At 40.4% G+C, this 27,411-nt stretch overlaps 2 protein-coding genes across 4 annotated transcripts in view; one reads left to right on the top strand and one right to left on the bottom strand.

Moving 5' to 3' along the window:
- Window positions 1–12,077, top strand: part of INPP5F (inositol polyphosphate-5-phosphatase F) — a 38,589-nt gene extending 26,512 nt beyond the window's left edge. The window contains exons 11-20 of the mRNA XM_086899600.1: window positions 456–533; window positions 1,266–1,386; window positions 3,307–3,435; window positions 4,924–5,041; window positions 5,543–5,741; window positions 6,627–6,698; window positions 6,779–6,852; window positions 8,049–8,177; window positions 8,917–9,004; window positions 9,468–12,077. Coding sequence (XP_086755726.1) covers window positions 456–533; window positions 1,266–1,386; window positions 3,307–3,435; window positions 4,924–5,041; window positions 5,543–5,741; window positions 6,627–6,698; window positions 6,779–6,852; window positions 8,049–8,177; window positions 8,917–9,004; window positions 9,468–10,602 — 2,143 coding nt within the window. The 3' untranslated portion in view covers window positions 10,603–12,077. The remainder of the gene's footprint in view (window positions 1–455; window positions 534–1,265; window positions 1,387–3,306; window positions 3,436–4,923; window positions 5,042–5,542; window positions 5,742–6,626; window positions 6,699–6,778; window positions 6,853–8,048; window positions 8,178–8,916; window positions 9,005–9,467) is intronic.
- A 1,354-nt stretch (window positions 12,078–13,431) lies between these two features.
- Window positions 13,432–27,411, bottom strand: part of MCMBP (minichromosome maintenance complex binding protein) — a 14,523-nt gene continuing 543 nt past the window's right edge. For all 3 annotated transcript variants that reach the window (XM_023929957.2, XM_023929958.2, XM_086899601.1), the window contains exons 2-16: window positions 27,026–27,111; window positions 25,309–25,449; window positions 24,903–24,944; window positions 24,339–24,440; window positions 23,780–23,909; window positions 23,030–23,181; window positions 22,225–22,325; window positions 20,260–20,429; window positions 19,308–19,431; window positions 18,040–18,157; window positions 17,264–17,429; window positions 15,320–15,453; window positions 14,600–14,764; window positions 14,118–14,206; window positions 13,432–13,858 (exon numbers count right to left, since the gene is read on the bottom strand). In XM_023929957.2, coding sequence (XP_023785725.1) covers window positions 13,732–13,858; window positions 14,118–14,206; window positions 14,600–14,764; window positions 15,320–15,453; window positions 17,264–17,429; window positions 18,040–18,157; window positions 19,308–19,431; window positions 20,260–20,429; window positions 22,225–22,325; window positions 23,030–23,181; window positions 23,780–23,909; window positions 24,339–24,440; window positions 24,903–24,944; window positions 25,309–25,449; window positions 27,026–27,111 — 1,847 coding nt within the window. In that variant the 3' untranslated portion in view covers window positions 13,432–13,731. The remainder of the gene's footprint in view (window positions 13,859–14,117; window positions 14,207–14,599; window positions 14,765–15,319; window positions 15,454–17,263; window positions 17,430–18,039; window positions 18,158–19,307; window positions 19,432–20,259; window positions 20,430–22,224; window positions 22,326–23,029; window positions 23,182–23,779; window positions 23,910–24,338; window positions 24,441–24,902; window positions 24,945–25,308; window positions 25,450–27,025; window positions 27,112–27,411) is intronic.

Genomic DNA, 27,411 nt, shown 5'->3' with positions numbered 1-27,411 from the left:
TTGAGAGCAATCCTGAAAAATAACCCACTGGGGTGTAGGGGAGGAGGAGGTGATGTGTCTGCAGGTGGTTTTCTCTGTACAATCCCTGGCAAAGCAGGACTCACCATCCCAGTTCCAAATCTACAGTAGTTACTTTTCTTGAGGCTAAAATGAGAACAGAATGTTGCACATGCCTGAATAGCTGCACACTTATTTTTCCTAATGGAAGCAGTATTAAAAAAATGCAAAGTCTTGAGAATTTAGTGATCTTTTAACCTCTTGTCTTAGATTTGGATGTTGAGCTGTACTGCAGAATAGTTCTGAATACTGGCTCCTGTTTAAAGTTCTCTGTAGGAAGGAGTGCTTGTCTCTCTCATTTAACCAAAACACCATCTTTGTTAACATTACAAATAAAAAGTTGTTAAGTAAAGTCGCTTCTCTAGTTCCAACAAACTTTGTGAAATTCTGTTTTTCAGCCGAGGAATGAAGTTTGAAAATGTTCAAACACTGACTGATGCCATTCATGATATTATTCTTGACATGAAGTGGTGCTGGTAGGTACTTAACTGTGTTTAGTAGGGAACATTAGTAGAGGAAAACATCAACAAAGAATAGAGATTCAGAGGTCTTTATTTTCTCCAATTTCTCCAAACCATTATGTTTTATATTTCTCTACTGGTGTCCAGCTTGTTTGTCAGTTTTTGTCTTCTGAAGTGTTGCTGTTCCACCCACGTAACTGCAAAAGTTCTCAGGTGTGGTTTGCTGCATTTCACACTTTTAGGGTTACTCACATTTAATGTGAAACACTCTTTGTTTGACCCACAAACCCTAGAACGGCAGCCTTACTGTTGACAGCAAGCAGGCATGTTTGACCTTTAGTTTGAACTGATTAAAGTTCATACATTTGGGTAACAAGTGTGGCTGCAGCCTCAGTCAATTGCTCTATATTGTTCTGTATTGCTGTCATTATCATTGGCTCCTCTGTTCTTGAAATTAAATGCCTCTGCCCTTGAAAGTTTGCATTATGTATGCATGAGTTGAATTCAGCATCTGACTGCATCTCAAGTTTGTGGCCTCAGCAGGATTTATGTCTGATATCCAGCCTAGATTAAAGAGGAGGATAAGTTGGAACAAGATTGAGTTAATTCACTATGGGGTGTGGCTGAGGTGTGAGCATAACCCTAAACAGTGCTCCACGTGTAAAATGTTCTACTGTTTATAGATGCTGATGAATTACACTGGGTTTTAAGTGTCTCAGTGTGCTTTTCTTCTCTTCCTGTTGAAAGGGTTGACCAAGCTGGAGTGATCTGTAAGCAGGAGGGAATTTTCCGTGTTAACTGCATGGACTGCCTGGATCGGACCAACGTTGTGCAGGCTGCAATTGCCAGAGTGGTCATGGAGCAACAGGCATGTAGAAACGAGGGGCTCTGTCAAGTACTGAGTGCCTCACACCTTATTGTTGTTCTCAGAGAAATCTGTGTGTTTGAGAAATGCTAAACTGACCTCTGTGAAAAAATCTTTGCAAAATACTTAAAGAGCCACAAAGCTGAGATGAGTAATATATACAAATGCAAAACTTGATTTCATTATAGAACAGTGATGCCTCCTTCTGTTGTCCTTCAGAAAGGACTGACTGTCTGCAACTTTGAGAGGATTGTTGTTTTTGGATTTAGTAATTTCAGTTTAGGTTATGTAGGAATACAGAGTTTAGAAAGTAGACACTTTGCCTCCCAAGTCTGTCACTGAAATTATGTTAAAGGACTAAAATCTAACAAATTGGATGCTATTTTAGGTGCTTTGAAGTGAAAGTCTGTGATACAGCAAGTAGGGAGATTAATTGTCCCTTCTGTGTGTAGAGGAATAATTAATTAATGAAGTAAATAGCCCTGATGGCTGGGACTGTTGTGCTGTGGAATAGTTCTCCCTGTACAGAGGAGGGATTTCCAAGCAGACTGAGAGTGCTTTCCTTTAGTTTTTCTCTTTGCTCTGGCTCTCACTTGCTTTCTAGAAGCTCAGTGGCGACTCTCTTCCCTTGTGAAGACTCCACTGACACAGCACTGCTACCGACCTAATGCAGACTTAATGTCCTGTAACTGAAACAAAGTCCCAGATTTGCTCATTTTGGGTGAGATGAGCAAACCTGATGATGTTAAAGTGAAGGAGAAAGGATGAAGTGGGTCCTTCATTAGGGTGGAATGTGAATGGATCTGGCCATTGTACCTGGCAGTTCTTTGTGATCTGTTACAGCTCCTGATGTAGCAGGACTGAGGACAAGGGGAGGGAACAGCAATCCTTATTACAGTCATTATTTTAGAATAGGAGTTCTATCTAGGGGAACTCTTGAGTTCCAAGGCAATTCTTTCAAAAAGAAGAGTGTTACAGATTGTTGTGAAGAGGCTTCACTAATCATTGCTGAAGAGTGAGCTTGTGATGTGCTGCATCATTCTCATCCTGGAGCTGAAGTACTTGGGAATCAATTCTTGGCTGAGAAATGCCCTGAGCATTGCAGGGTCAGTGGCATGGAGTGAAGGGCTGAGGGTTACATGCACCTCCCACTTCTCTTCCTTGGAACCACTGGACCTGCTTTCTCTCATCTGGAAACTTGACAGGGCTTTCAAAGTTAATAAGCAGCTTTGTGTTAATTTTCATCTAACTTGAAAAGAGTGCTTGAGCATTTGGTTTCAATTGTAAATTGAAGTTTTCCTTTGATTTCTTCCAAGTTATCCCTATTATTTAGTGACTGCACTGCAGTTATGCATGTGCTGCTCTCCTCATTCAGTGTGGGTACAACGCCTGACCCAATGCTTATCTGGGGAAAACCAAAGGACTGGGTGTTCTGAGAGGGAGATATCTTACTCTAGTATCAGTGACAAACAGTAACTGTCCAAAATGTGCAGGCACTAATAATAAGCCAACATAAAAAGTTATTTTTGTTTTCAAGCCCTTGAGGTCACGACTGCCTTTGCAATAGAAGACATATTAACTTGTTTTTTTTAAATTGTGATGTCTGGTTTTTTGATGGTTGTCTATTGAAAAATTTCCTGTACCTTGAGAATCTGCAGTGACTTGTTATCCTTCAGCTAATTTTTATGATTGACTTAACATCCATAATTAATGCTACTGCTGCCTCCAATGATATGATGCTTAGCAATAAACCACCAATTCATTAATTTAACCTGACAAATCAGCACAATGGCTTCCTTTCCCCCATCATACAAAATCTAACAATAAAACGCTTGGCAAGCATTTCCATTTACTTTACCAAGCTCTGATACTGAGAAAGACTTTTACTTTGGGCACTGAATTAATCCATGTGTCAAATTCCAGCTCAAAAAACTGGGTGTGATGCCACCAGAGCAGCCTCTGCCAGTGAAATGCAACAGGATCTACCAGATCATGTGGGCCAACAACGGCGATGCCATCAGCCGGCAGTACGCGGGCACGGCAGCCCTGAAGGTAAGGGGGAGAGCCTCACCTGGCCTCAGGAATGTCTGATGTTACAGGGCTCATGTGCACTGGAAAACCCTGGGATATTTAGGATTTCACCAGATGTCCTGTGTGGTTTTGTTCTGGAGAGATGAGGCTTTGCAATGGAAGGATGTTCAGTGTTGCACTCGGTGTGAATTGTGTTCCCTGCATTCTGTTCTCTTCATGCCTGGGGACAAAGCACAGCAGAGCCAAGAGTTTGAGAGATATATTCATTATTACATCCATTTATATTTTATCATGGTTATAGTGCTGCTAAGCAGTTACAATACTTAAAAAATACTCTAAAGTTCTGGAGATCGGGCCATGTAGGAAGTAGAGTGGTATTAATTAGCCGTATTTTCTAAAGACTCTCCTTAATTAGTTGTAATGCTCTCTTGTCTGCCAAGATCAAGGATGAAACTCCTTGCTCTGTACTTCTACTGCTTTGAAAAGTCACAGAATTTGAGTTGTTTGCTGTCTGTAACTGGTGGAACAAATTTTAGCAGTATTTGCATTTGGCATAAGAAAAATCATTATGGTGGAAACACTTAATACTTAAATCTGTCTTTAAATATCTCTACTGAGCTTTGATTAGTTGATTGCATTAATATTTGAATATATATATATAAAAAATAGCCTGACATTCTTGTTTTCATTGAGTATATTGCTCATTAAATCTGAAGTGCAGACCTCAGTTTACAGATCTAAATTTTTACGTCTTCTGCTGGAGGATTTCTCTATTCACTGTTGGAGTTCATGAATTTAATGAATTAATTATTTTTAATTGTGGTATTTCTTTTCATTTGAAAGTGAAACACACTTGAAATATTCTTCATAGGAGTTGATGTGCCTTTTAGAAATGTTCTGTGCCAGTGTTCAGAGTGGCTCTGAAAATAGAATTCTCTAATGAAAAGTGTAACTACCGGAACAGCTTTTTATTCAAATTCTAAGCCTTCCATGGCCTAGAAAGTTTCTTTTGTTTCTGAGGTTGTGAGGATATGTGCTGCTTTCCCCCAGTATGTTATGTTTGTCTTGTTTTGGTAGCAAAAGCAATGAGATGAAAACCATTTCAAGCTTCAGTCTTCTCTATTCCAGTAGTGTTCCTTTTACATTAAAGGCCAAAAAATAAAGGGGATTTTTCTTTTGGAGGTATTGAAGCATCACAGTGATTGATGTACTGAAAGTCCTGCTTCAATGTTAGCTGGCTTATGTGCTCAGATTTGTTTTCTGTTGGAATTTCCTACTGAAACTGTAAGCCTGTCAAAAGCACAGGATTCTCTGCAGAGTCAATGCCAGCAGATGCTCTTTTAAAAAAAAAATCAGTATTTTCAACTTCTATATGAAATAGTTTCTTGAAGATAATTTCTGAGTTAGAGCCATCTATTCAATTCTGACTTTAAAAGTGCTAAATCCTTTGAGCTGAGCCTGCTGCTCCAAAGTTTGATGTGTGCATGATTTGGATGCTGTGTGTGACAGGGTGACTTCACAAGGACTGGTGAAAGAAAGCTGGCAGGGGTGATGAAGGATGGAGTGAACTCTGCAAACAGATACTACCTGAATCGTTTCAGGGATGCTTACAGGCAAGCAGTCATAGGTAAGAGCACAATTTCAACCAAGCTGAGCTGTGGTATTTAGAAAAGATTATTAAATCATATTGGTTTCATCTTTCTGACTGATTTTTTTTTTCCTGTTGCTTAAAAGCACCATGAGTGGTTGCATGTCTGTACTGGACATTTTAAGGAACAGTCACTTTGAAATTTAAGCAGCACTCAATTCAGAGGGATTGCATGCAGTATGACTCACTGGAGACTTCGCCCCAACTTCATTTTAGCATTAAATGCCTTTAGCATTTCTTCCCTTTTTTTTTAAGAGAAAGTTAAATTTATGTAGCAAGTATCTCTTAAAATCATGAGGAATTCTTGTTTTTCACTGAAAGTAGGGTTATACCTTCTGAGTTTTCAGTTGCAAGCAACATTCTCTTCAGAAAGAGTACCAAGAGCATCGTTGAGATGCAACATTTGGAAGGAATTTCCAAACTCTTGCCATGTATCACTTTTAACTGTTTCTTGCTTGATATTTTCTGGGCTTTATTTAGATTTGATGCAGGGTATCCCTGTGACAGAGGACCTGTACTCCATATTTACAAAAGAGAAGGAGCACGAAGCCTTGCACAAGGAGAACCTGAGGAGCCACCAGGAACTGATCAGCCAGCTGCTGCAGAGCTACATGAAACTGCTCTTGCCAGATGATGAAAAATTCCATGGAGGTTGGGCACTCATTGACTGTGATCCAAGGTTTGTTGAACAAAGTTAATCAGCTGCTGCTCTGACACCTCTGTTAATTACTGCTGATGTTAAAAGGTTTTGATAGCTGATGTGTGAACGGAAAGCAAGTGGACAGTTCTGCAGAAGGACAAGAGTGCCTGAAGGGTTTGAATACTTGTAGTTTGAAAGGGAAAGGTCCTCTAAACATGTGCTTTTCCCAGAGTGCCATAAAAATGGTGCATGCTGGAGTTACCTTTGAGACATCATCTGGAAATGGATGCATTTGATTAATACTGCCAAAATATGGTAGGAACCATGAAGAGAACTTGGAGAACTATGGGTGGTTAAAAGAGAGTGCTTGAGGAGCTGTTGTTCCTTCCTGCTTTACAGGGAAAGTGTAACTTGACTGATCAGATTGAATCCTTGGGGGATGAGTCAGCAGTTGGACAGTCTGGATTTTTGTTCATGGAAAGTAATGGGCATAAACCCTGAACTTCATTCCTTATCAAGTTCAGAGTTCAGGAGCTTGCAAGAGAAAAATAGTGCTTAGATCCTCCTGCAGGTTAAACTTCAGCATCTAAAAATAGCAGAGCAGGTTGTTATGACAGCTATTCAGGGCACAGACTCATCGCCCTCACTGAGTCTGAGGTATTTTTCCATTTCTCTGGTAGCATTTTTAATAGTTTGTGGGCTTTCTATTTATTTTTGGACCTTTTGCTGACGTATTTCAGCTGTTAGGTAACTGCAGGTTTGAGAGAGAATGTCGCTTACAAGGATCCATTTGGTAACACACAGTGATTGAAACTTCTTGTACTTGTGTTCAGCATTTAAAGATTGTCTCCAGAACACAATGGGCATGGGTAACAGCTCTGCAAATAAAACCTTCTCCCCTGTATTTATTTTTCTTCCCTTCAGTCTCATCGATGCCACTCATAGGGATGTGGATGTGCTGCTTTTACTTTCAAATTCTGCATACTATGTGGCCTAGTAAGTTACCACTTTCCCTTACTACGTGTAGTTTATTTTAGTAGCTTTGCTTTAGATTAAATTCCATTTCTTTTTTCTAGCTACGATGATGAAATCGACAAAGTGAATCAGTACCAAAGGTTAAGTCTTGAAGCTCTGGAAAAAATAGAAATAGGTAAGGAAACAGTCACTGTGTCTTTTTTTGAATGCTCTTAACAATGGCTTGAGCACTTATCAAAGCTCCCTACAAATGTATTGGAGCAGCAGTCCTTGAAGTGTGGCACATACCCTGGGCAGCCCACCTAGAAATGGCTGGTAACAGATGCCAGGCTCTTCCTGCTGCTGGAAATGGAAGCTTTGATCATGAGAAGGGTTCTAAAATTTTCCCTCTTTCAGACTCCTAAAAGAACCATAGAGTCATCCAAACAGATTTCATTATTTATCAAATGGCAGTAACAATTTTGTCAACTTCTGTAATGAGTCATGGGTTTGTGCATTCAGTACTCTCCTCCTTTGATCCAAACACAGCAACTGGCTCAGAATTGTACTTTAGATCTGTTTCATAGCTTTGTAAAGCTTCTCTCTCAAGGGCTGATAACAATCATGCTATAACAAAAGCACCTTGTTATGCTAATTTAATTTATTTGCTATAGGGTGTAATATCTGCAGGCTAAATCCAGCATTTTCTTCTAGAAGCATCAAAGATTGGATGTGTTTAAATCACGTAAAAGGTGATCCAGTTGGAGAGAAGGGAGTGTGTGTGGCCTCCTGATGGAGTTTAACCCTCCATTACACAACACACAGTGATTTCATCAACTCCTGGCTGTAACTTTCACTGTGTCTGTGCAATTTCTAAGAGTTCAGGGGAAAGGTCTCCCTCAGTTGTGTATTGAGGAGTTTTGTATCCTGAGATACAGAACAGAGTGAAACATCTACAGCCACACCTCATTTAATGTTCTAGATTATGCAGTGCACGGAAGAGTTGAAGTAAATTTCATTTACATCCTCTTGATAAAAATATTAGCTTTGCCTTTAATCCTTCCAGGAGCATTCCCTAGAAAACCCACAGAATGTAAAAAGTGTAAAACTTTTTTTTTATTTTAACTTCTATTTGAAAGGGTGATCTGCAATAAACCACCAGGCTGGATTGTAATAGACATACAGAGAGTCTAATTGCTTTTTGTAAGTTATTGATTGTTTAGTTAATGTGAAAATCTTTATTTAAAGTGTCTGTCCTGCTCTAATGAAAACATGAAGCCTTTTAGGCTTAAAAAACCTGTCAGCACTTACATACCCTTAGGTGCAGGCTCTACAGTATCTCTTCCAGTGTTTGTAAAGATTTCTAAAGATTTCTGCTGGTTTTTCTTTCAGGGCCTGAGCCTACTCTCTTTGGCAAACCCAAGTTCTCTTGCATGAGGCTGCATTACAAATACAAAGAAATGAGTGGATATTTTCACACTCTCAGGGCTGTGGTTCGCAGCCCAGAAGAAGATGGAAAAGGTTTGTATCCTATGTAAAAATTTTAGACATAGAAGTGTATTCAGGGTATCAGTGTTTCTCTGAGAAACACTTGCTCCATTGCTCTTAAAATTTATCCTTCTTCAGGAATCCAATAAAATCTAGTTCTGTGAAGTGGGAAAGCAATTTAAAAAAAAAACACTCAGCTGTTACTGTTTTAATAGAAAGAAAAATAAGTTTCAGATATAACCTTAAAGCAAAACGTCTTTCTAGAACTAGAGTAATTTCCCTGTTCCTTTACTGCTCCCAAAACTTAGAAAATGAAGTTAAAATTAGCTTCTAAAGAGGTAAAGAAATTGATTTCTTTAGTGAAATCAATGTCTGGGAAAGTTCTTGCTTGTTGTTTAACTAGATTAAATGGACACTAACAAGGGAAAAAATATCACTTCATACCTAGAGCACTGAGTTTTGTCAACAAGGATTAGAATAAATAAAATTGCTTCTCTTCCCCCAAATGAGGCAGTGTGGCAGTGTTTTGCTTATTGCTTATTATGTTGTATTTAGGGCTGAAGGAGAGTTTATTCTTCAGGTTTGTTTTGTAGGCTTTAAATCAGAATTGCAGCTTGTAGGGCACAAACTGCTCTGTTGGGTGAAAGAAAAAAAACAGTAAAACCAAACAAACTTAATTCTGTTAAAATTAGACCTGTTTCTTTGTAGATTGTGGAATATGGGCTTTTAAGGGTGTTTTTAAGGGTCTGACAGGCTGCTGCTTGGATTTCAGACACTCTTCAGTGCATTGCAGAAATGCTGAGAATCACAAAGCAAGCAATGGGAATGGATGTGCCCATTATTGAGAAGAAGCTGGAGAGGTGAGTACCTAAATGATGTGAACCTTTTGTATCCCACCTTCCCTGCTCTCAACTCAGCTAAGTAGAAAGTGTAGCAAAAAAACCCTTGTTCTTTTTCACAGGGATTGCAGACTGAATATTTGCTGAATCTGGCTACTGAGTACAGCATACACAAAGTCAGGGTTAAAAAAATTGGAGAATTCAAATCCTTTTTCATCAAGTAGTAAAGTGCCTGTGGAAACTGCCTGTTCCCCTTGTTTGGCCAATGTTCTGTATCACCCTTCCTTTGTTTTTGTTGGTTTGAGCTTGATTAGCCTATATGGGTACAATATTATTATGTAAAAAAAGGATTAAATTTATTGTTTATGTAAGGAAAGGGTAACTTAGGAACTAAAATGTCCATCTCTGTTATGGAGATAGACTGGAACACAGTAAATACTTGGTGCTTTGATTGTACATTTAAGATCTTTTTTTCCCCTTTTAGGAGGAGCAGCAAACCTCACGAAGACATCATTGGCATTCGGTCTCAGAACAGAGGGTCCCTGGCCCAAGGCAAGAATTATTTACTGAGCAAGTTCTCCTCCCTCAATCAAAAGGTGAAACAAACCAAATCCAATGTAAACATCAGCAACCTGCGGAAGCTGGGCAACTTTGCCAAACCTGAAGTGAAAGTGAATTTTTTAAAGCCAAATTTGAAAGTGAACCTTTGGAAGTCAGACAGCAGCCTTGAAACTCTGGAGAACCCAGGGGTAGATCCGAAAGCCCCCAGTGACTCCGACACAGAAGGCTCAGACAACGACTCGTTCCACTCCGACGACTTCCTGACCAATTCCAAATCGGACGAGGACGCGCAGCTGACGGATTCCCTGGAGAACATCGGCCCCACAGACTACGTGCTGCCCAGCTGCGGCATCATCGCCTCGGCCCCGCGCCTGGGCAGCCGCTCGCAGTCCATCAGCAGCACGGACATGAGCATCAGCATTCCCGTGCCGGCCCAGGGCCAGGACTGCCCGGCCGGCCGCTCCGACTGCGAGGACGTTGCCATGCCCTCCGCCGACAGCGCCGAGCTGGAGTTCACTAAGCCCGTGGATGTGTACTGCCAGCGCTTCGTGCAGGATGCCCAGAGCAAGGGCTGCGATGTCGCGGAGCCTGAGGCTGCTTCCCAAGAGCCCCGTCACATGCTGACCCAAACCAGCAGGAGCGCGGCCAAGGAGGCAGAAGCTAAGGCTGAAGCTGTTGCAGACATTCCTTCCAGGCCATCGAAGCTGGACGTTCAGTCTTCTGAGCCAAATCCTCAGCTCTTGGCTGTCGGCGGGCCTGACTTCAGTAAATCCCACAGAAGCCCGGGATCTGTGTCTGGGAACCACGAGCCAGGACTCCACACCACTCCTTCCCCCGCCGACGGCAGCAGCAGCAGGGCCGTGTCTCCCTTCGCTAAAATCCGCAGCTCCATGGTCCAGGTTGCCAACATCACCCAGGCAGGATTGACTCAAGGGATTAATTTTGCTGTGGCAAAGGTCCAAAAGAGCCCTGCAGAACCAGAAGCTTTAAATGAAATCAAACAAAAAGAACTGAGAGAAATGTTTACGCAATGCCAGACACGAATAATTCAGATCTAGTTGCTCATTTGGGAAGTGTTCTTCCAGCTGTGGCTTCTAATAAAATAACATGATGACATCAGGACTACTGTGGCATGAACTGCTACTGGATACTGGCATTGATAACTGGTAACTTGTTTACAAGCAGTGGGAGATGCAAATGAATTTGGTTCTGACCAAGCTTCAGAATTCCCTCAGGCAGGTGAGATGGAATCTGTAAAAACCATATTTAAACAGGTAGCCTAGACACTGGGATTCAATAAGCATGCTGTCTATCTTAGATGTGTTGCACAGTTATTTTTTTGAGACTAATTTTGTAGCTCTTCTGAATTCTGTAGAAAGTATTTATACTCAAAAGATGATACTGCACTTCTCTGACCTTACTTACCTTGCACTACACCAGCAAAATAAAGTACCGGTAAATTACATTTTATTTATTTTTGGACTAGTATTTTTACTTGTTTTCATTGAAGTTCTAGATGCAGCTCTCTATGAATTGTGCCTCTACAATGGGAACTGGTGTGTTTTTCTTGAATTTAAGTATGTTAACCAGAAAGTAAGATTTCTTTTTCTTTCCAGAAATCCTGGGACACTTTCATTATAGATAAAGCTTAAAGACCCAATCTGAAATACCCACAATCCTGCAGTGCAGATTTCTTCTGTAGATCGTTTTTTTCCTCACTTGTTTTGAGGTGAGGGGAAATGAAGCAAATGTCTTGAATTGTCTTGCCCATGTTAAAGCAATTGTTTGTTTTTTTTTTTTAATTCCAGACTCTGCCAATTTGCTCTAATTTTTTTGTCTCTGTTAAGCAAGACGAGCCAGATACATGCCCATCAGGCACTGTGTCCCTCTGTGCTAGGATTCTCTTTAAGTGTGAAAAATGATGCGAAATCCCAACTAACATCTGAAGCAGAAGGCCAGTGCACTGCTTTGTAAGATCAGGGTTGCTTTACAACATAGCTTTCAGCATCTACTCAAAACCAAATTCGTGACCAATTCCAGCTTTGCACCTCGGCTCATGCTGGGAACTGGATAAAACATCCCCTTCTCTCTGTGTGTCAAAGTCTTTAATACATCTATTAAATACTCCTTCCCAGGAATGCCTTGCCATGCCATTCTAGTCTAGGACATTGTCCAGAAGCTGCTGTGAAGCAGGACCTTCCTGTGCTGTGGTTTGTGACTGTAACCACCCTGACAGACCCAGTGCCTCTGTCCTCGTCCCTGTACTGTAGATAGGCTGCACGTGGTGTCCCCACAATGTCCTGTCCTGGGCTAGGGTAGCTCTGTGTCTTAAGACTTGTACTGTGTCTGAAAACATTTAGCACCTGAAACTTTGATAAACAAATTTGGTTTATTTATTTTATTAAAGTGATGTGGGTTTGGGTTGGTTTTTTTTGAGTGTCTACACTTGTGGCTATATTTAAAATTAAACTACTGCTGTATTTTAATGTGAGCAATATACATGAGATATTTTAATAAAAAAAGTGGAATCAAAGGATGAGTTTGTTATGTGATGTTGAGGGATGTGGGACTGCAGGGCTCTGGGGGTTTCTTTCATAGTTACAGACATGATGCCCTGGTAATCAAGGGCCACAGCCATTAATTCAGTTCCTTATCCTCTTAGAGTGGTGCTGCTTTTCTGGGCAACTTGTGCCTCACCACCTTCACAGGGAAGAATTTCTTCATATATTATCTAAATCTACCCTCTGTTAGTTTGAAGTCATCACCCTTTGTCCTGTCCCTCTCCAGCTCAATGTCCTTCCAGCTTGGGAATTGTCCCATTCCTGGCTATGAACTATTGGAGATGGCAGTGTGCACAAACCCATCCCCTGAGGCAATCTTAGAACCCAGCTCTGCATTGCAGCCCAGCTGCCTTTTGAAGAGACTTCATTTCCTTCCTCATTTGTTCAGTTGCTTCACTTCACAGTAATGCAGCACAAGTCAGATTAAACCATGAATATTCATTTTTAGTGTTCCAAAAAAAAAAACCAACCAAACCAAACAAATAAGCTCTAAGTGATTTGAAACAGCACCAAACTTGGCTCAAGTTTAGGATACACAAAAAATGTTTCTCATAATAAGTGCTCAGTGTGAATAGACAAAATATCCAGCTTGGCTGTACCACAAAACCCCTCATGTTTAGAACAGGAAAATGCCATAAAAGGGGGGGGTTCTTGTCCCTGTGATTTCAATCAGCAGAAAGCACTAAGTAAAAGGGGTCTGAGCTTAATGAAAACTTGTCAGGAGCCTTTTTTCTTGTTCTGAACAGGATTAATTAAAGTCAAGTGTGGAAGTGGCTCCATCACAGGTTCCTGCAAGCTGTTCTCACACTGCCACCCTCCCTGGATTGCTCCCAGCATTTCACTCTAAGCCACCCTTGGTAAACCAGTTCTGCATGTCCCATTAGGGGCAGCATGTCCTCTGGGGACCAGCTCAAACTGCACAGCAGGAATCAGAGATGGAGAGACCATTCTTAATGCTTCAATGACATTATCCAAACCATTTGAACACCCTGCAGTACTGCCACAGTAGAAAGTAAAGATATGGTTTGTATGAGCACAGGAGTATCACCCATTGTCTAGTGAATGTGGGGTTTTTTAAGAAGCTGTATCAGGATAAAGCTCATTGGAGAAATTTGAGAAGCCATGGTCTACTCCAAGCACAAGGTAAATATATTTCATCACATGGATGCTGCTGCTGCTCTGAGTGTGATGTGCCTCAGCTCACAGAACAGCAGAGTGAAGTCAGTACCTCCTCCAGCTGCAGCTGCTGAGAGCTCTGATCCTCACATTTCAGCCAAGGAGATATTAGAGCCTAAATGTACTCCAGACCAGAGCCTACCACTGCTCTTACACTGGCTTACATTTTTTTATTATTAAAGGAAGTAAGTTTACACAAGCTCAGTATTAAAGTTTAATATCAAACAATTTGCTCAATGTTACCAATTTTCAATTACAAAACAGGGTCCAAAAAAATTCCATAAAATATGTTTAGGTGGCTGAACAGAGTTAAGCGTGTTCAGACTGCAAGGGTGAATATCCATAACTTTTTGGTATAAATTATCTACAAAAACTGGTATAAACAATATTCCAATCTTAGTATGGGTTCCATCTAGGATTAGAGAAATTTTCAGTGACATCCAGCAGGTGTTAAAGTTCATTGCCATTGACACATTGCTGCTGCTGCAGCCTGGCCTTCCTCAGTGCCTCGAGTTGCTTTGCTCTCAGCCACCTCTCCCTCGACAGCGTCGTCTGCCCCGCACTGAGCGACAGGAACCTGGGGGAGCACAAAGAGCCCGTCAGGAACATCTCCTTCAGCTACTGAGGAACCAGCACAGCTCAAACCCAGCTGTCTTTCACTATCCAGGGAATTAGAAAGCACAGGATGAAAGCAGGGAGGGAATATTTTGCCTAACTAAGAGGAACAAGGCAGAGGAGATTCTATCTGGCTGGTCTGGCACAACTCAGTTCAGCTGCAGACCAAGTGCTGGCTCCATTTGCAGCTTGCTGGGAAGTGACAAGAGCACCACACCCACCTGGCCACGAGCAGCATTTTGTGCAGGTCATCAGCAGTGACACTCTCAGGGTTGTTCTTGCGCATTTCCACAAAGTCTTCTTCTACTGCCTGGAATACAGCATGGAATTATGGAGCAAAACAGATCTCCACCGGGACACAAGCTTTTGAGGAGCTGAACACTGTAACAATCTTTAAATTTCAATGTTTCAACTCACTGCTGTCCAGAAGTGAGCCTGAGCAAAGCCAGACTACTTCTCATCTTTGAAAAGAACCCATTTTCAAAATGAGTGCTAGAAAGCAGGTTACATGTGCTGTTCCTTATCTGGAATAAATTCAGTATATACTTTACAAATGCTCAAAGGCACAGTCAGGATGTGAAAATGCTTCTGTTTGGGTTTTGTTAAAGGACAATCACTGTGACAGGGGAAGTACAGTAACTGTCTACTAAGGTGTTTTCTATCCAAATACACCACTGAAAACATACTAGGGAAGCGTCCATACCTTGGTCACCTCATCAGATATGCTGTAGTCCAGCAGCCGCAATAAACTCAGGTAAATTCGGAATTTGTTCAGCACAGAGGGCAGCACTGCAGTGAGGAGGCTGCTCATGTACTCTTCCATGTTCGGGGGAATTATCTGTGGTTGTAAGTGGACTTGGCAATCTGACTGAAAGAGAAAATTACATTTCATCTCCTTCCACATCCCACTGTTTTCTATTCCAAGACTAATTTACTCTCAAAAGCAGCCGAACTAAGAACCAGAACTAAGGTAAGACAATTCTTGAAACATTCCCCAGCTCACGTTTTGAACAGCTCCTGATTCAAGCAGGAGAGCAAAGGCTCAGCAGCCAAAGCTGGAGTGTCAGAGAGCAGATGTTTGCAAGCTCAGGCTGCTGCAGGGGCAATGCCACATCTGTGCCCATCACCTCAGAACCCAGCATGCCAGAGGGAGGCTTTGAGAGTGGCACATCTCTGCAGCTTTACCCAGCCCTGGGTCCTTCACCTCCTCACCACCCCTGTTCAGAAAGGAGGGAAGCTCCATCTCTGTGTTTTCCCATGAACAGGTTTCCAACCAGGAGGGAGAAGGCAGCAGCTACTGCCAGTGTGACACCCTCCCTGGTCACAAGACACATTTCCTGTCCCCACTTGTCCCTGCAGAACCTGCTCTGAGCAGCATCTGCCAGCCCCATTTCCCAGCAGAACCTGGAAACCCTTCTCATACCGGCAGGAGCGAGCGGCCCTCGGAGGTGATCAGAACATTAATGTTGCATGGGAATTCCATCTGGTGGTAATTGAAGTCATAATCCACCTTCTGCCAAGTGATCAGGTTACCCAGTGCTGTCACATTATGGACACCTGCAGAGCAAGAACAAATTCCCTGACCACTGGACCGAAACAAATGCCAGCCCTGATTTTTGTTTCCCATCTGTCTTTAAGGAGCAGCCAGCAGAAGGATTCCTGCAATCATCCTGTTCCTTCTTGTGTTTGAGGTGTCTTCCAGACAGAGACAACCACTTCTCAATGGGAATTAAAATTAAGAATTCTTGATTTCAGGCCTAAACTGTGCCTGGCTTAGTACATTAGTAGATGAGGTTATAGCTCATGCTTTCATTGGCCCTACAAAGCCAGGTATCTATTTACAGAGAAAATCCAAAAAAGAAATCTCTCCTCAAAAGCAGAAAAACACTGCCAATTTAATTTTGCCAAATTTTTATAGTATTCACTTGCCTAACCTGGAATTAAGTTATTTAAAATAAAAAATGTTAAAACTGACAAATTAACTGGTTGACTCTTGGAATTCTCTCCTTGAAATACCAACATGTACCTGACAAATTTAATCTCTCTTCAGCAGTTACTGCATCAAATGACAAAACTACTGTTATGATTTTGCCTTTAAGTACTTAGTAATAATTCAGTATATTGTAAATAAAGGCAAAGTTAGCAAATAAAGGCTAATTTAATATTAGGGTTGACTTCTGGGACATTTTTCCATTTGAAATTTCTAAGCTGTAGCTTCTAAGAGTTTCAAACCAACTACAGCATCTGAAGACACCCTGCTCTCGGATTAAATTTTGTTCCCAATGTTGCTGTAAGAAATGAAAAATTTTTACTTCTTTAAATTCAGTAGAAAACAATATCATATCAGCAAAAATTAAATATAACTAACAAGCCTTTTTTATCTACAACTTTTAATACCTAAAATATTATTTTTTCACTACATGCTGAGGATTTTTAGCCATTACAAGCATTTCAGAAAACCTATAAATCAGCAGAGCAAGAGTTCTCTCTAAGTGGGAGTTTATAATATTTTAACTAATTTTTTTAGAAACAGACAATACAGAGCTTGTTACTAGTTTTATTATTTCCTTTAGCAAAATTTTGTAGCTTTACTAAAGCTGAGTAACAGAAAATACTGAAAACTCAAAAGCAACCGAATAATTTGCAACTTTGAAGAGCAGTAAATAAAAAAAACAAAGCAGGCTTTCTTAAGACAGCATTTTTATTTTAAAATTACTTTTATTTAAAAATCACTTGCAGTGATTCCCTGTTGTTGTCTCATAGAATCTCCTGAGTTGGAAGGGACTCACAAGGATCACTGGGCTCCAACTCCTGGCCCTGCACAGGACAGCCCCAGGACTCACCAAGGATACCTGTACTGTGCATTCTTCAGGAACTGAGCTTTTAATATGCAACTCAGCTCTTTTATGTGAGTGATAATTAAATTAATTTCTAAAGTTCTGCTGAAAGCATGCTACACAGTGCTACATCAGCTTGTAAGATAGAATTCCCACTATTTTTAACACAGTAATAGCAATCTTTCTCCAGATTTTAGCTGTGTTCTCAGGGATGGTTTCCAGATATACGGCACAAGTATAGAGCATAAGGCATCAGCATATGCTTTTCCCACTTTGTGCACTATCACAGGAAACTGAAAGGCAACTCTAATGAATCAGAGTTATTTTGGTAATAAAGAGCTCTCCCAATTTGCCTTAAGTTGACTGAGAAGGCTGCAGGAAGCTGCTTCAAAGCAGTGAAATAGGATGTAGAAACCACAAACAGTTTTGCAATAGACTCCTTATTAGTGACATGCAATTATTACCACTGTCTTAAAACACAGCAGCTTTTAACCTGCCAAATGAGATTATAGACACCAAAAGCCGTGTACCTGCTGTGTCCAGCTGTCCCTGCTCCAGCTGGGTCTCATCTATGAGCAGGGAGGTGTTGCTAGCCAGCTGCAGCAGCCCACTGACCAGGCGATTGGCCGTGTAGTCCTTGTGCGGGATGAAGCGCGAGTGATTCATGCTCTCGATGCTCATCCGGAGGTGGTAGGACTGCAATGAGAAACAGACCATCAGCACCTGTCCTGTCCTCCAGCTTCCCCAGGGGATGCTGCTTCCTGCAGCTAGAGCTGGGCTGGGAACCTGCACAGTAAAACAAAACTTGGCACTGCAATGCTTTATCCCTAATATCCAAATGCTGTATGCTTAAAAATTTCACAAAGGAAAATATTGCTGTTAGGAATTCCGATCACCTGTTCTGCACATCTAGGATGAGCTCAATAATAAATTATTCATTGCAGCAATACTGCTAGTGTGACCCCAAATTGAATTACTGTGGCTTTTCTGCAGAGCAGTATCCACAAACTTGAGTAAACCCTAATGACACCATAATTAAATGACCCAAATGTCTAAACATACCAATCCAGAATGACCAGACAAAGCGTGCAGCACCTGCTTGTCAGTTCAATACCTCTGAGGAGAGGATTTCATTCCATATTCATCCTAGACAATGAGGTACACAGACTTCTACACACAGGCCAGCCACATCTCTATTGTTACCTGCTCTCTGGATGGGGAGCAGGAGAGCATGCCATCAGCCTGCCTTGACCTGGTTGGATCAGTGAGCCATGTCCCCCCAGAGCCTGCCCAGTGCAATGCTTACTGCTGGCACCAGCTGCTGGATGAGGCGGTACAGGTGCTCCGCGAAGGCGCTGTTCCGGGGACAGCCGCTCAGGTTCACGGTGAATTTTCCCAGAGGAAGCACGTCCCGTCTGGCATAACTGCACCAAAACCAGCACAGGTTAGGGAAACATCTGGATAACACTGGATACAGGTGTCATTCAGCTTGAGCATGGTGTGGTGGCTCTGACAGCCAGCAGGATTTCAGAACACACACACCGAAATCGGCCAACTCCTCTTCCTTTCTTCTGCAGTGCCCAAGAAGCTGAGCCCAGCTGGAGCTGCACCTCAAGGCTTTGCAGCACCACACAAAAGCAGTAATTTACAGTGCCTGGCATGCTGCAATGGCCTTTCAGACGTTCTGTTCTCCTTGTACTCTGTTGTTACTTAGTGAACACACTTCATTCTTGTCCTTTCTGGTGCCCAATCTCAACTTCCCTCCTTATCACACTTGCTCATCTCCTTTACCTGCCCTCAGCTTTCCTCTCCCTCTTCTCACTGTGTATCTTCTCCCCATTCTTGACAACTCTCAATTTTTTTGTGATACCAGCTAAGAGAGAAAATACATTCTAGTCTAAGTGTTGGAACATTCACAGTCCCCCTGAAAAGAATGAAAACAATCATTTTGATTTTGAAGACTAAAATGACTAACATTAAATTTGGGCCTGGTAACTATAGTGTCTGAAGTTTCACACTTAAAATTTTAATGAGTCAAAGGATGCTGCTCTTTCACCCAGAAACAGAAATTTATTCTTATGTTGATTTAAACTATCACATGCTAAATAGGTCACTTGAACTTACCATTGAACAGGTTTACATTTAATTAAACAAATTCCCAGAATGTCATTTTCAGTATCTTGCAGTAACTAAGCAATAATTCCTACAGTCAGAGAATGCTGTCTTTGGGAAGTCAGTGGTATGTCACACTCATTAGAAGAAGCCAGAGGCAGAAGGATGTTTTCATGCCTCTGTTTAAGTGTCTTGGAGATTCTGTCAGCTCTCAAGGCAGCACTGAAAAGATACACTGCCATAAAGCTGTTTTTTTATCAATATTCACTATTATTTCAGACACTGAAATCTGCCTTTGTGTGTATTGTGACATGACAACTCTACCTGGACAAAGTATTACTGAAATAAGCATTATTTAAGCTATTTCTGCCATTTATTTGCAGACTGGTGAAGAACCCCATAAAAAGAGATTACTTTTAAATGATAAATACACAAATTTTCAGCACACATGTAAATACTTACACTGTAGAAATGAGATGCAATATCAGGTATTCAGCAGCCAAACTGTCTCCCAAGAGGGCATGGGTGAGGAACCCCAGCAACTCTGCTCTCACTGGTGACAGCTCAGACATGAAATTAGAAACAACTGGCAAAAGAGCAGAAAACAAGTGTCAGAAAATGTTCTTGTTTCTCACCCTCTTCCCTCTATATAAATTTGACTTTCTGTCACAGTTTGATGAAGAAAAATGTTTATTCCAAAGCAGTCTAGGAAAAATAAATTTATGTTCATTGTTTTTTCCAGCTGGCTTTGGATAACCTGAATCACTCAACACTTCCTTGGAAATGATTTTTTTAAAAATTAGATATTGTGTAATGCATTTGCAGCAGGCAATAAAGCATAGAGCCAAATTTCTAAAATCCATAGCTGCTCCATTTGATATTAAAGGCACAAAAAAGCCTTTTACATATTGCTCAGAACAAGCAATTACAAGGCACTCAAGGAAGAAAGTTATAAATATCAGGTCTATGAGCCATAAGTCAATGAAAAAAATAACAGTCAAACAAGGAATAGCACAGTTGCTTAAAAGCAGAATTGCCTTATTTTGTGCACAGTATTATGAGTCCCTATATTATCTGTATGTTCCTTATTTCCAGTATCACACTAAATTGGAAACCTGATTTTCCAGCAATTCACAACTCTGTTTGAAAACAAATCAAATCTTATGGCTGAACAATTTGGTAAAATCCTTGGGCACATAGAATGCAAAACCAAATTCCACATAAATCACATTTATTTCAGCCAAATAAAAATGTAAGCATCATATAAACTCAAACATCTGCATCCTGGGCAGCACTGCATAGTTCTTCTATTTAACAAGATTTAAATTCAAACCCTGCTGTTGAGGCATGTGCCTCTGAGCAAAGCAGTATTTGTTCAGATGTCCTGGGAAGTGCCCAGAGTTCAGACACTCACAGGTTTTACTCTCCTCTTCCTTAAGGCAGGCAGGCAGCAAGGGGTTAATGTGTTGCAGCTTCTGTGCCAAAATCACATGGATCCTGGGCACTAAGGAGGCTGGGGGGCTGTGCACTCTCTGCTCCTCTGCTGTGTCCATGCACTCCATAGGATCCAGGGTTGAGCTGTCCCTGGGGAGAGGGCACAGCACAGCTGGACTCAGACACATTCCACAGGAATTTCTCTCCCTCTGACCCAGAGCAGCTGGAACCAGGCCAGGAAGAGAGGAACAAACATCTGCTCCCAGCTCCTGGTAACTCCTCCCACATTCAAACTACCTTCTTTAGGTTCTTTATAAACACCATAAATACTGAATCACAATTACATAATGACATATTAACATCAAAGCAGGCTTGACCCAAAATATCTGGATTCTATTATTTTCAGAAAATAATGAAGTAATATTTTTCTGAAGAAAAAAAACAAACAACCCAAGAAAAAACCCCATAAAACCAAACCCCACAAACAAAACCACATTTATTATTTGCTGCACCATTGAATAGGCTGCAGCTTCAAGTAAAATATTACACACTGTTCTTCCCAGACTATACTGAATGAAGTCTAAACAGCAGCTTTCAAAAAAAAATAACGTCATTTATTACATTTGTCTCTGCAGGCACATGTGGGATTTTCATATCCCACCAGGTTTTGGAGCCTGCCAAGATCTGCTAGACACTCACATCACAGCTCTATCACTGGCTGAGTAAAAGAACTATGAATAAATAAATCCTAATGTACCTCTGCTGGAATTTGGAGGTATTACCTCTTAATTTAAGAGTTCAGATACACAAGCTTTGCTCTCCCTGAAGATGTCTTACAAAATTCCTTCCAGGTTTTCATAGTTCATTTTCATTTTTAGAAAGTAAAATCCCTAAAGTGACTCTATCAGATGACAGTAAAGTTTAGCACAAATTTCATCCTCTTGTACTTGTTTTAAAAGCTGTCAGGCTTTATAACTTCAAAGCCACTTCAGCAGTTCACCCACACACTATCAACTCTTTCCATTAAAAGAGATTTATTTTGTTTGCATTCAAAATGTTGCTAGATGCCACCATTTTGTCTTCTAGTTATACAATGACACAGGAAAAAAACCCACAAGCACCTGTGACAGAGCAACTGAGCTGTCAGTCCGGGATTAGCTGTCACACAGATGATAACAAAAAGCAGCTGACCAGGCTGAGTTAATTTTTAAGAAGTTGGCACTATAAAGGATTTACATTGCACTCTGGGTATTGTACTTGCCAGACAGATAAACAAACTCACCAACAGCAATGATTCAGAGTGCAAGACATCAGCAGTATTTATGGTAGATTTTAGTCAAGAGTTTTGTTTTGAAAATTGACTTCTGGCATCCTAAATTATTTTGTGTTTTGTCAGGCATTAGGAATTTCAGAACAGCAGGTGAAATGGGAAGTTTCTATCAGTGGATTAAGAAGATGAGATACCTTAATTTATGAAAAATCAACCCATTTTTAACTCATTTTTGTCACTACCACTCTACAGGCAGACACGCAAACTTTTTTTAATATTCTTCAGAAATGTTTACATTTCTGGTAACAACTTTCATGGACTTGGAAATTACTTCAAAAGGACATTTTATAATTTAAACCTTCCTTGAAAGCTTTGTTTATATTCACTCATTCACTGAAAATTTAGTAGATGTGAAAAGTATGAAAGATTTAGCTATAGAAGCATTTTCTGCTTTACAGACTGTACAATAACCTAAAAAAAGATGCACTGGGTATCCAAGGATATGGATGTATCAGAGCACATTGGACTTCAGTTTCCAGGATGCGGGATGTAACACTTTCCTTATCAAGCTATTTTTAAACGACAAAATTCACTTCTTAAGCATAATTATCGTGTATTTACACATTTCCTTGTCTGCTCACTGCAATAAAAACCTGCATTTCAGGGCAGCCTTACCTCTCTTCACTGTTCACTATGCTCAGCACTGGGTCCACAGACAGAACACCAAACACCTCCAGCACATCATTGACTTTGAAGCTCTCCCAGTTCTCATAGACCTGCCCCAGGAAATGAAACACACAGGCAGATGGGCCAGATGCAGGACAGCAGAAAAACTGTCAGACAAAGGAAGCTCAGGAGACTCAGCTGTGGACTGAGAACAGTCTGAGTGAAGATGTCTCTCCTTGCCCTTGGTGTCAGTAAACTTACACTGGAAAAGGGGGTTTGTCTGATTCCATGATTTTTTTTATTGGCATTCTTTGCCACACAAGTGTAAACAATTGTATTCTACTCTGATTCATCAAGATTCGCTGAATAGGAGAGAAGTCAATACAGCAACAGCAGAGAAATTTTGTGTTAAAGTTTCACAGTAATATAGCATAGCAGTGAATCAAGGACTATTTCAAATTCAATAATTCAATAATCAAAAATGTGTGGCTGATTGGTTTTTCACAGCTGGTTTTCAATTAGAGGAGATATTCTAAAAGAAAAATACCAGGGCTTAATACCAACTGCATCCTCAAGCCTCTAATACTGGAATCTTTTTTTTTAAACTAAGTGGGGTGAGAAGGTGAAGGATTCCAGCAATTCATATGCAGCACTCAAGAAGAGAAACATTGTGTTAGTGAAGAGAAAGAATGTAATTATCTCTAGATATAAAATTCTGGAGTTGAGACACAATTTCTGTGCCTACAAACCACTGCAAGGCTGATTCTGGCTGCTTCACTGAGAGCACAGCCCTGCTCATCATTTCTTCTCTTACCTTTACAAGACATGCTGGTCCCTTCTCTCCTGGCAAGGGAAAATTTAGGTCAAGTGGAGGGGAGCAGTTGGGAGAAATGACATGGTGACCTGCAGAAGCTTCTGTTTCTAATCTCTTTGGCTCCACACATCCAGGGACATCACCTCCACTGCCTGAAAAACACAGGATTTGCAGGATTTTTTAAACAGAAATGCAGAACTGAACAATGTTCTTCAGTGAGCAACACAGACTAAAACTCATTTAACAAGACATCTGAACCAAGTATATTTAATAATACAATATACTTGACAGAATATATCCTTAATATGAGAAGTCTCACAAGCGCATATTTTATGTAATCAAGTTAAGTGTGAGAGAGAGCAGTGGCAAAGATCTGTGTGTCTTGGTAACCCAAACATGGCCAGAAATCTGATTTTCAAAATACAATCTTTAAACTATGGAATGATTTTTTTTCTGCAGTCCATAGGACTACAAAGGTAATATTTTTCTGCACTTCATGTTTAAAAATCAGGTTGGAATATGCATAAAAACCAGTTTATATTGAAAATCTCTGTAGATTGTCAGCAAGTCATACAAGACACATATACACCCCTTCAAATCAAACCACTGACTCCAACAAAGCCTCCAAATCATAAAGGTTGCAACAACATTCATAATTAAAACAACTGCAAAAATTTCAGTTTTTAGCAATGAATTTTGACAAATCCTGGAAAGATACCAGAACAACAATTCATCAACAGCAACTCTTACCCATGTGTTGCTCTTTCTGTTTGGAGGGATGCAGATCCATGTCCTCATCCTCCTCATAGCTCCTCTTGTGGCGGCTGGGGGTGTAGGAGGTTGAAGGGCTCACTCGGGCTTGGCTGGCACTGATGTAGGCGTGGCATTGAGGGTTAAGGAAGCCACAGACTGAGCAGGGAAAACTCAACCACACTAAGGTTTAGCTGTTTTTTGGGTTTTTTTTTTCCACAAAATCCCATTCTTAACATGTTCAGCTACAGGTGTTTTATAGGAGGCTCTCACTGTGTAACAGTGTCTTGCTGCAGAAAATGCCAATGGCTCAAAGCGAAGTTTCTCTTTTCCTAAGCACTTGCAACTAGAAATTAACAGAAATTTTCAACACCCTCCCAAGCAAAAATGTCTACTAAATCAAAACAAATGCTCTAAATTCATTTGCATCCTCTTTGTGCATATTACCACCAGAAACTTTTTTTTCCCTCTTTCTATACCTGTCATCTGCCCAGATTCACTAAAAAAAAAGACAGAAGAAATTTTAAATAAACTTATCTTTCAGTCAAAAAAAAGATATTTCTTTTACCCATGCTGATTCACCAGGCACTGGAACACAGTAGAAAGTCTGTCTCTCCAAGGTGACTGTTTGTGAGGAGTTCAAATCAATTTCCTGCTGAGGCTGGAATCCCAAGAGAAATTTTGTTAAAAATATGATTACAGTGTGTTGTTTTGTTTTTTTTTTTAAACTAACCCCACAGATTCAGTTCCTCAGACACAAGTTGCAATTAACATGAAAGACTAAATAACTTAATATATGATATAATGTTTCAATTCAAATTTCACTGCACTACCAAAGTAACTGTTTTCCACAGTAGACAGTTTCAAGATCATGGGCACTCCCCGCTCCACTCAACCAAAACAAATTTTAAATACAACAGAAACAGCTGGAAGCCGACTGAAATTAGAATGCCAGTGAGCAGCTATGAATACTCTGCTTTCCAAACCAAAGATTAATTTTGCATTTAGAGCAGTATCTTCAGGAATCCATTGCCAAGTACCAAAGAAGCTCTGTCACACTTATAAAACATCAACTTTCCATCCAATATTTCTTCTCTAAGTTCATATAATTTATAAAACTTACCCCACATTCTGCCACATCTCTGTATTTACCAAAATGCAAAACCTGTCAAGAGGGAAAAGGCAATGCAATCATTCTGTTTCAGACAGCATCCCAAACATGAATTACACCAAAATCACTGCAGTCCAAAGTCCCTCACAGACATCCTGCCAAAGCTTTCATCATTCCAGCATTTTCTATTCCTCAGTGAAATGTAACAGGTTATGTTTTACTGATGCCACTGGACTTGATCACAGTTACTACCAGTGTCTAGAATCCATAGGCTTAACTCACAAACTAGAGAAATACATTAGAATAAGTAAAATTCTTATTTTAGTGAAATAAAAATTTTTTTAGTAAAAAAGTGAAATACAGAGAATAAGTAAAATGACAAACATTTGCTAAAATAGTAAATCCGTATTTCACTTACACGTGCATTTGTGTTTGGGTCAACTGTTTCATACACTCCCATGTAAAACTCAGGATCAAACATATCTTGAACCATGCAGCGAAATTTCACTAAGCTGTTGGGTTTTAGGTAATGTACAGGAACATCATTCAGTGATGGAACCTGTGAAAAAAGAGACTTTTCTATACAACTGGTATATATTGAAAAGAGCTCTGAAATAAGCCAAAACCAGCACAAAAACTTAATTCTTTGACCATCCAGTATATCTTCCTCCTCCTCAAACCCCTATATGTATAGCACTTTTAATATTGCCTGAGTGCATCTCCCACCCTAATCTAAGCAGTAACAAAGTATATCTATCCCAACACCTTTCTGCTATGGCTGTTACAAATAATTGTTAGAATTATCAAGCACTTAACAGTTCCCAAATTCCTCCAGTCCCAAAACCAGCAGTCCCAATATTGGACTATGAAAGAAATGGTTATAGATCCCTGGAACTGTATGAAAATTCCAACACTTGAAACCAACTTTTAAATCTGGAATTATTGCAGTTGCAGGATTAAACAGAATTTATCATTTATCTTATTTCTACTTAAAGCACTTCTACCACGTGCTATGTACTAGCACTACTAGAGCAATTGGTATGCACAATTTCTTATAACAAAAGGTCCTGGAAAACCTGTATGTTAATTTCCAAGTCCACACTGGGGAACTCTTTTTCACACAGTTTTACATGACAATGGGAAATTGGAATGAAAAAAAATCAATGCCTAAGCACGTGGTATAACTTCAAAGAATGAGACTTGCAATTGAATAGGGTTTTCTAAATTTGAAGATAAAATCTTTGTTGAAAAAGCCCACATCCAACATTAAAATGCAACAAAAATCATAAGTGGCCCTATAGGAAGTGGCATTTTAACAGAAGTATATCCCCTCATGATTTTTTTGAGTAAGAAAATATGATTTCAATTTCTACTGATCTTGTAAATCAATTTATGCTTTGATTTAAACTACTGTTTAATATTACGTACAGAATACTTTCACTGACAGAGAAAAAAAAATTTTCACCTGTTTTTAGCCATAAGTAGAACAGATTTGATATGAAAGTTTCTAATCCCCTTATCAGTCCCATTTTGACATTTCTGCTACAGCCTTTTAAAAAACCTTTTGAACTCAACTGTGCACATCTTATTTTTAAAACTGAAAGCACAGATTCCCTGCTAAACTGCACAAACCAGGCCTGACCCAACCCAAAAATGCAGAGTTTTAGTAGGAAAAGCATTTTTTCCTTAAAACCTGAAGGTCAAGAGAACTATTTATTCAACTCACACAAGCGTGCAGCATCGTAAATAAAAGCTCCTGAGAGAAAAGGTTTATAACCAGCAGCTGAGAAGCTCGTGGTGCACACTGAGGACCCTCACTTCCCCAAAAATCACAATATTTGTCATCTCCTGCCATCTACTGACTGTGCTACAGAGTGGCAGCACCCAGCAGAGATGGCCTGGGGGAAGGAGGGTGCTGAAGGTAAAGGGGATGGATGGGCTGGGATTTCACACCCCGGCTTTGCACTCAGGTTAAAGCAGCCGAGGTGTAAATTCCACATCCCAAAGCCTGGACCTGAAATTCTGCTGCACACTTCTCATTAAAAGGCAGGACCTATCAAAAGCCACTGCAATAAAATGTAAAAAACAACGAAGCTTAAGAAAAAGTGTACTCGGAAATAAGAAAACACTCTTACCCAGTTAGTAGCATTATTTTCTTTTAATTTCTCCTTGAAGTATTCAGTTACCTTCTTCTCCCAGTCAGAGTTTGGAACATTTTGGGCTACAAAAACCAACATATTTATGTGCCTATTAACACCACATAGGAGACTTTTATCCAGCATTCTCCCAGCATACCAAACAAACCCAACTTTCACTTCTATCTTAGGGAAGTAAGTCTAAGCATCTTAGACTAATTTATTCCCCTTGCCATTCACTGACTTCCCATTTCAAACCCTTTCAGGCCAACCAAGAAGCACAGAGCTATTCCTTGTAGCGAGGGAAAGCTCCGCAACACCCCAGCGGGAAAGGGCAGGAGCCGAGGCACCGCTTTCCGCGCTGTATCGGCTACGGAAATTTTTAT

Source organism: Cyanistes caeruleus, chromosome 8 (genome assembly GCF_971803275.1).
Source record: "Cyanistes caeruleus chromosome 8, bCyaCae1.hap1.1, whole genome shotgun sequence".
NCBI lineage: Eukaryota > Metazoa > Chordata > Aves > Passeriformes > Paridae > Cyanistes > Cyanistes caeruleus.
Note: the sequence above shows the minus strand (reverse complement) of the source record. Positions and strands in the feature narration are given on the sequence as shown.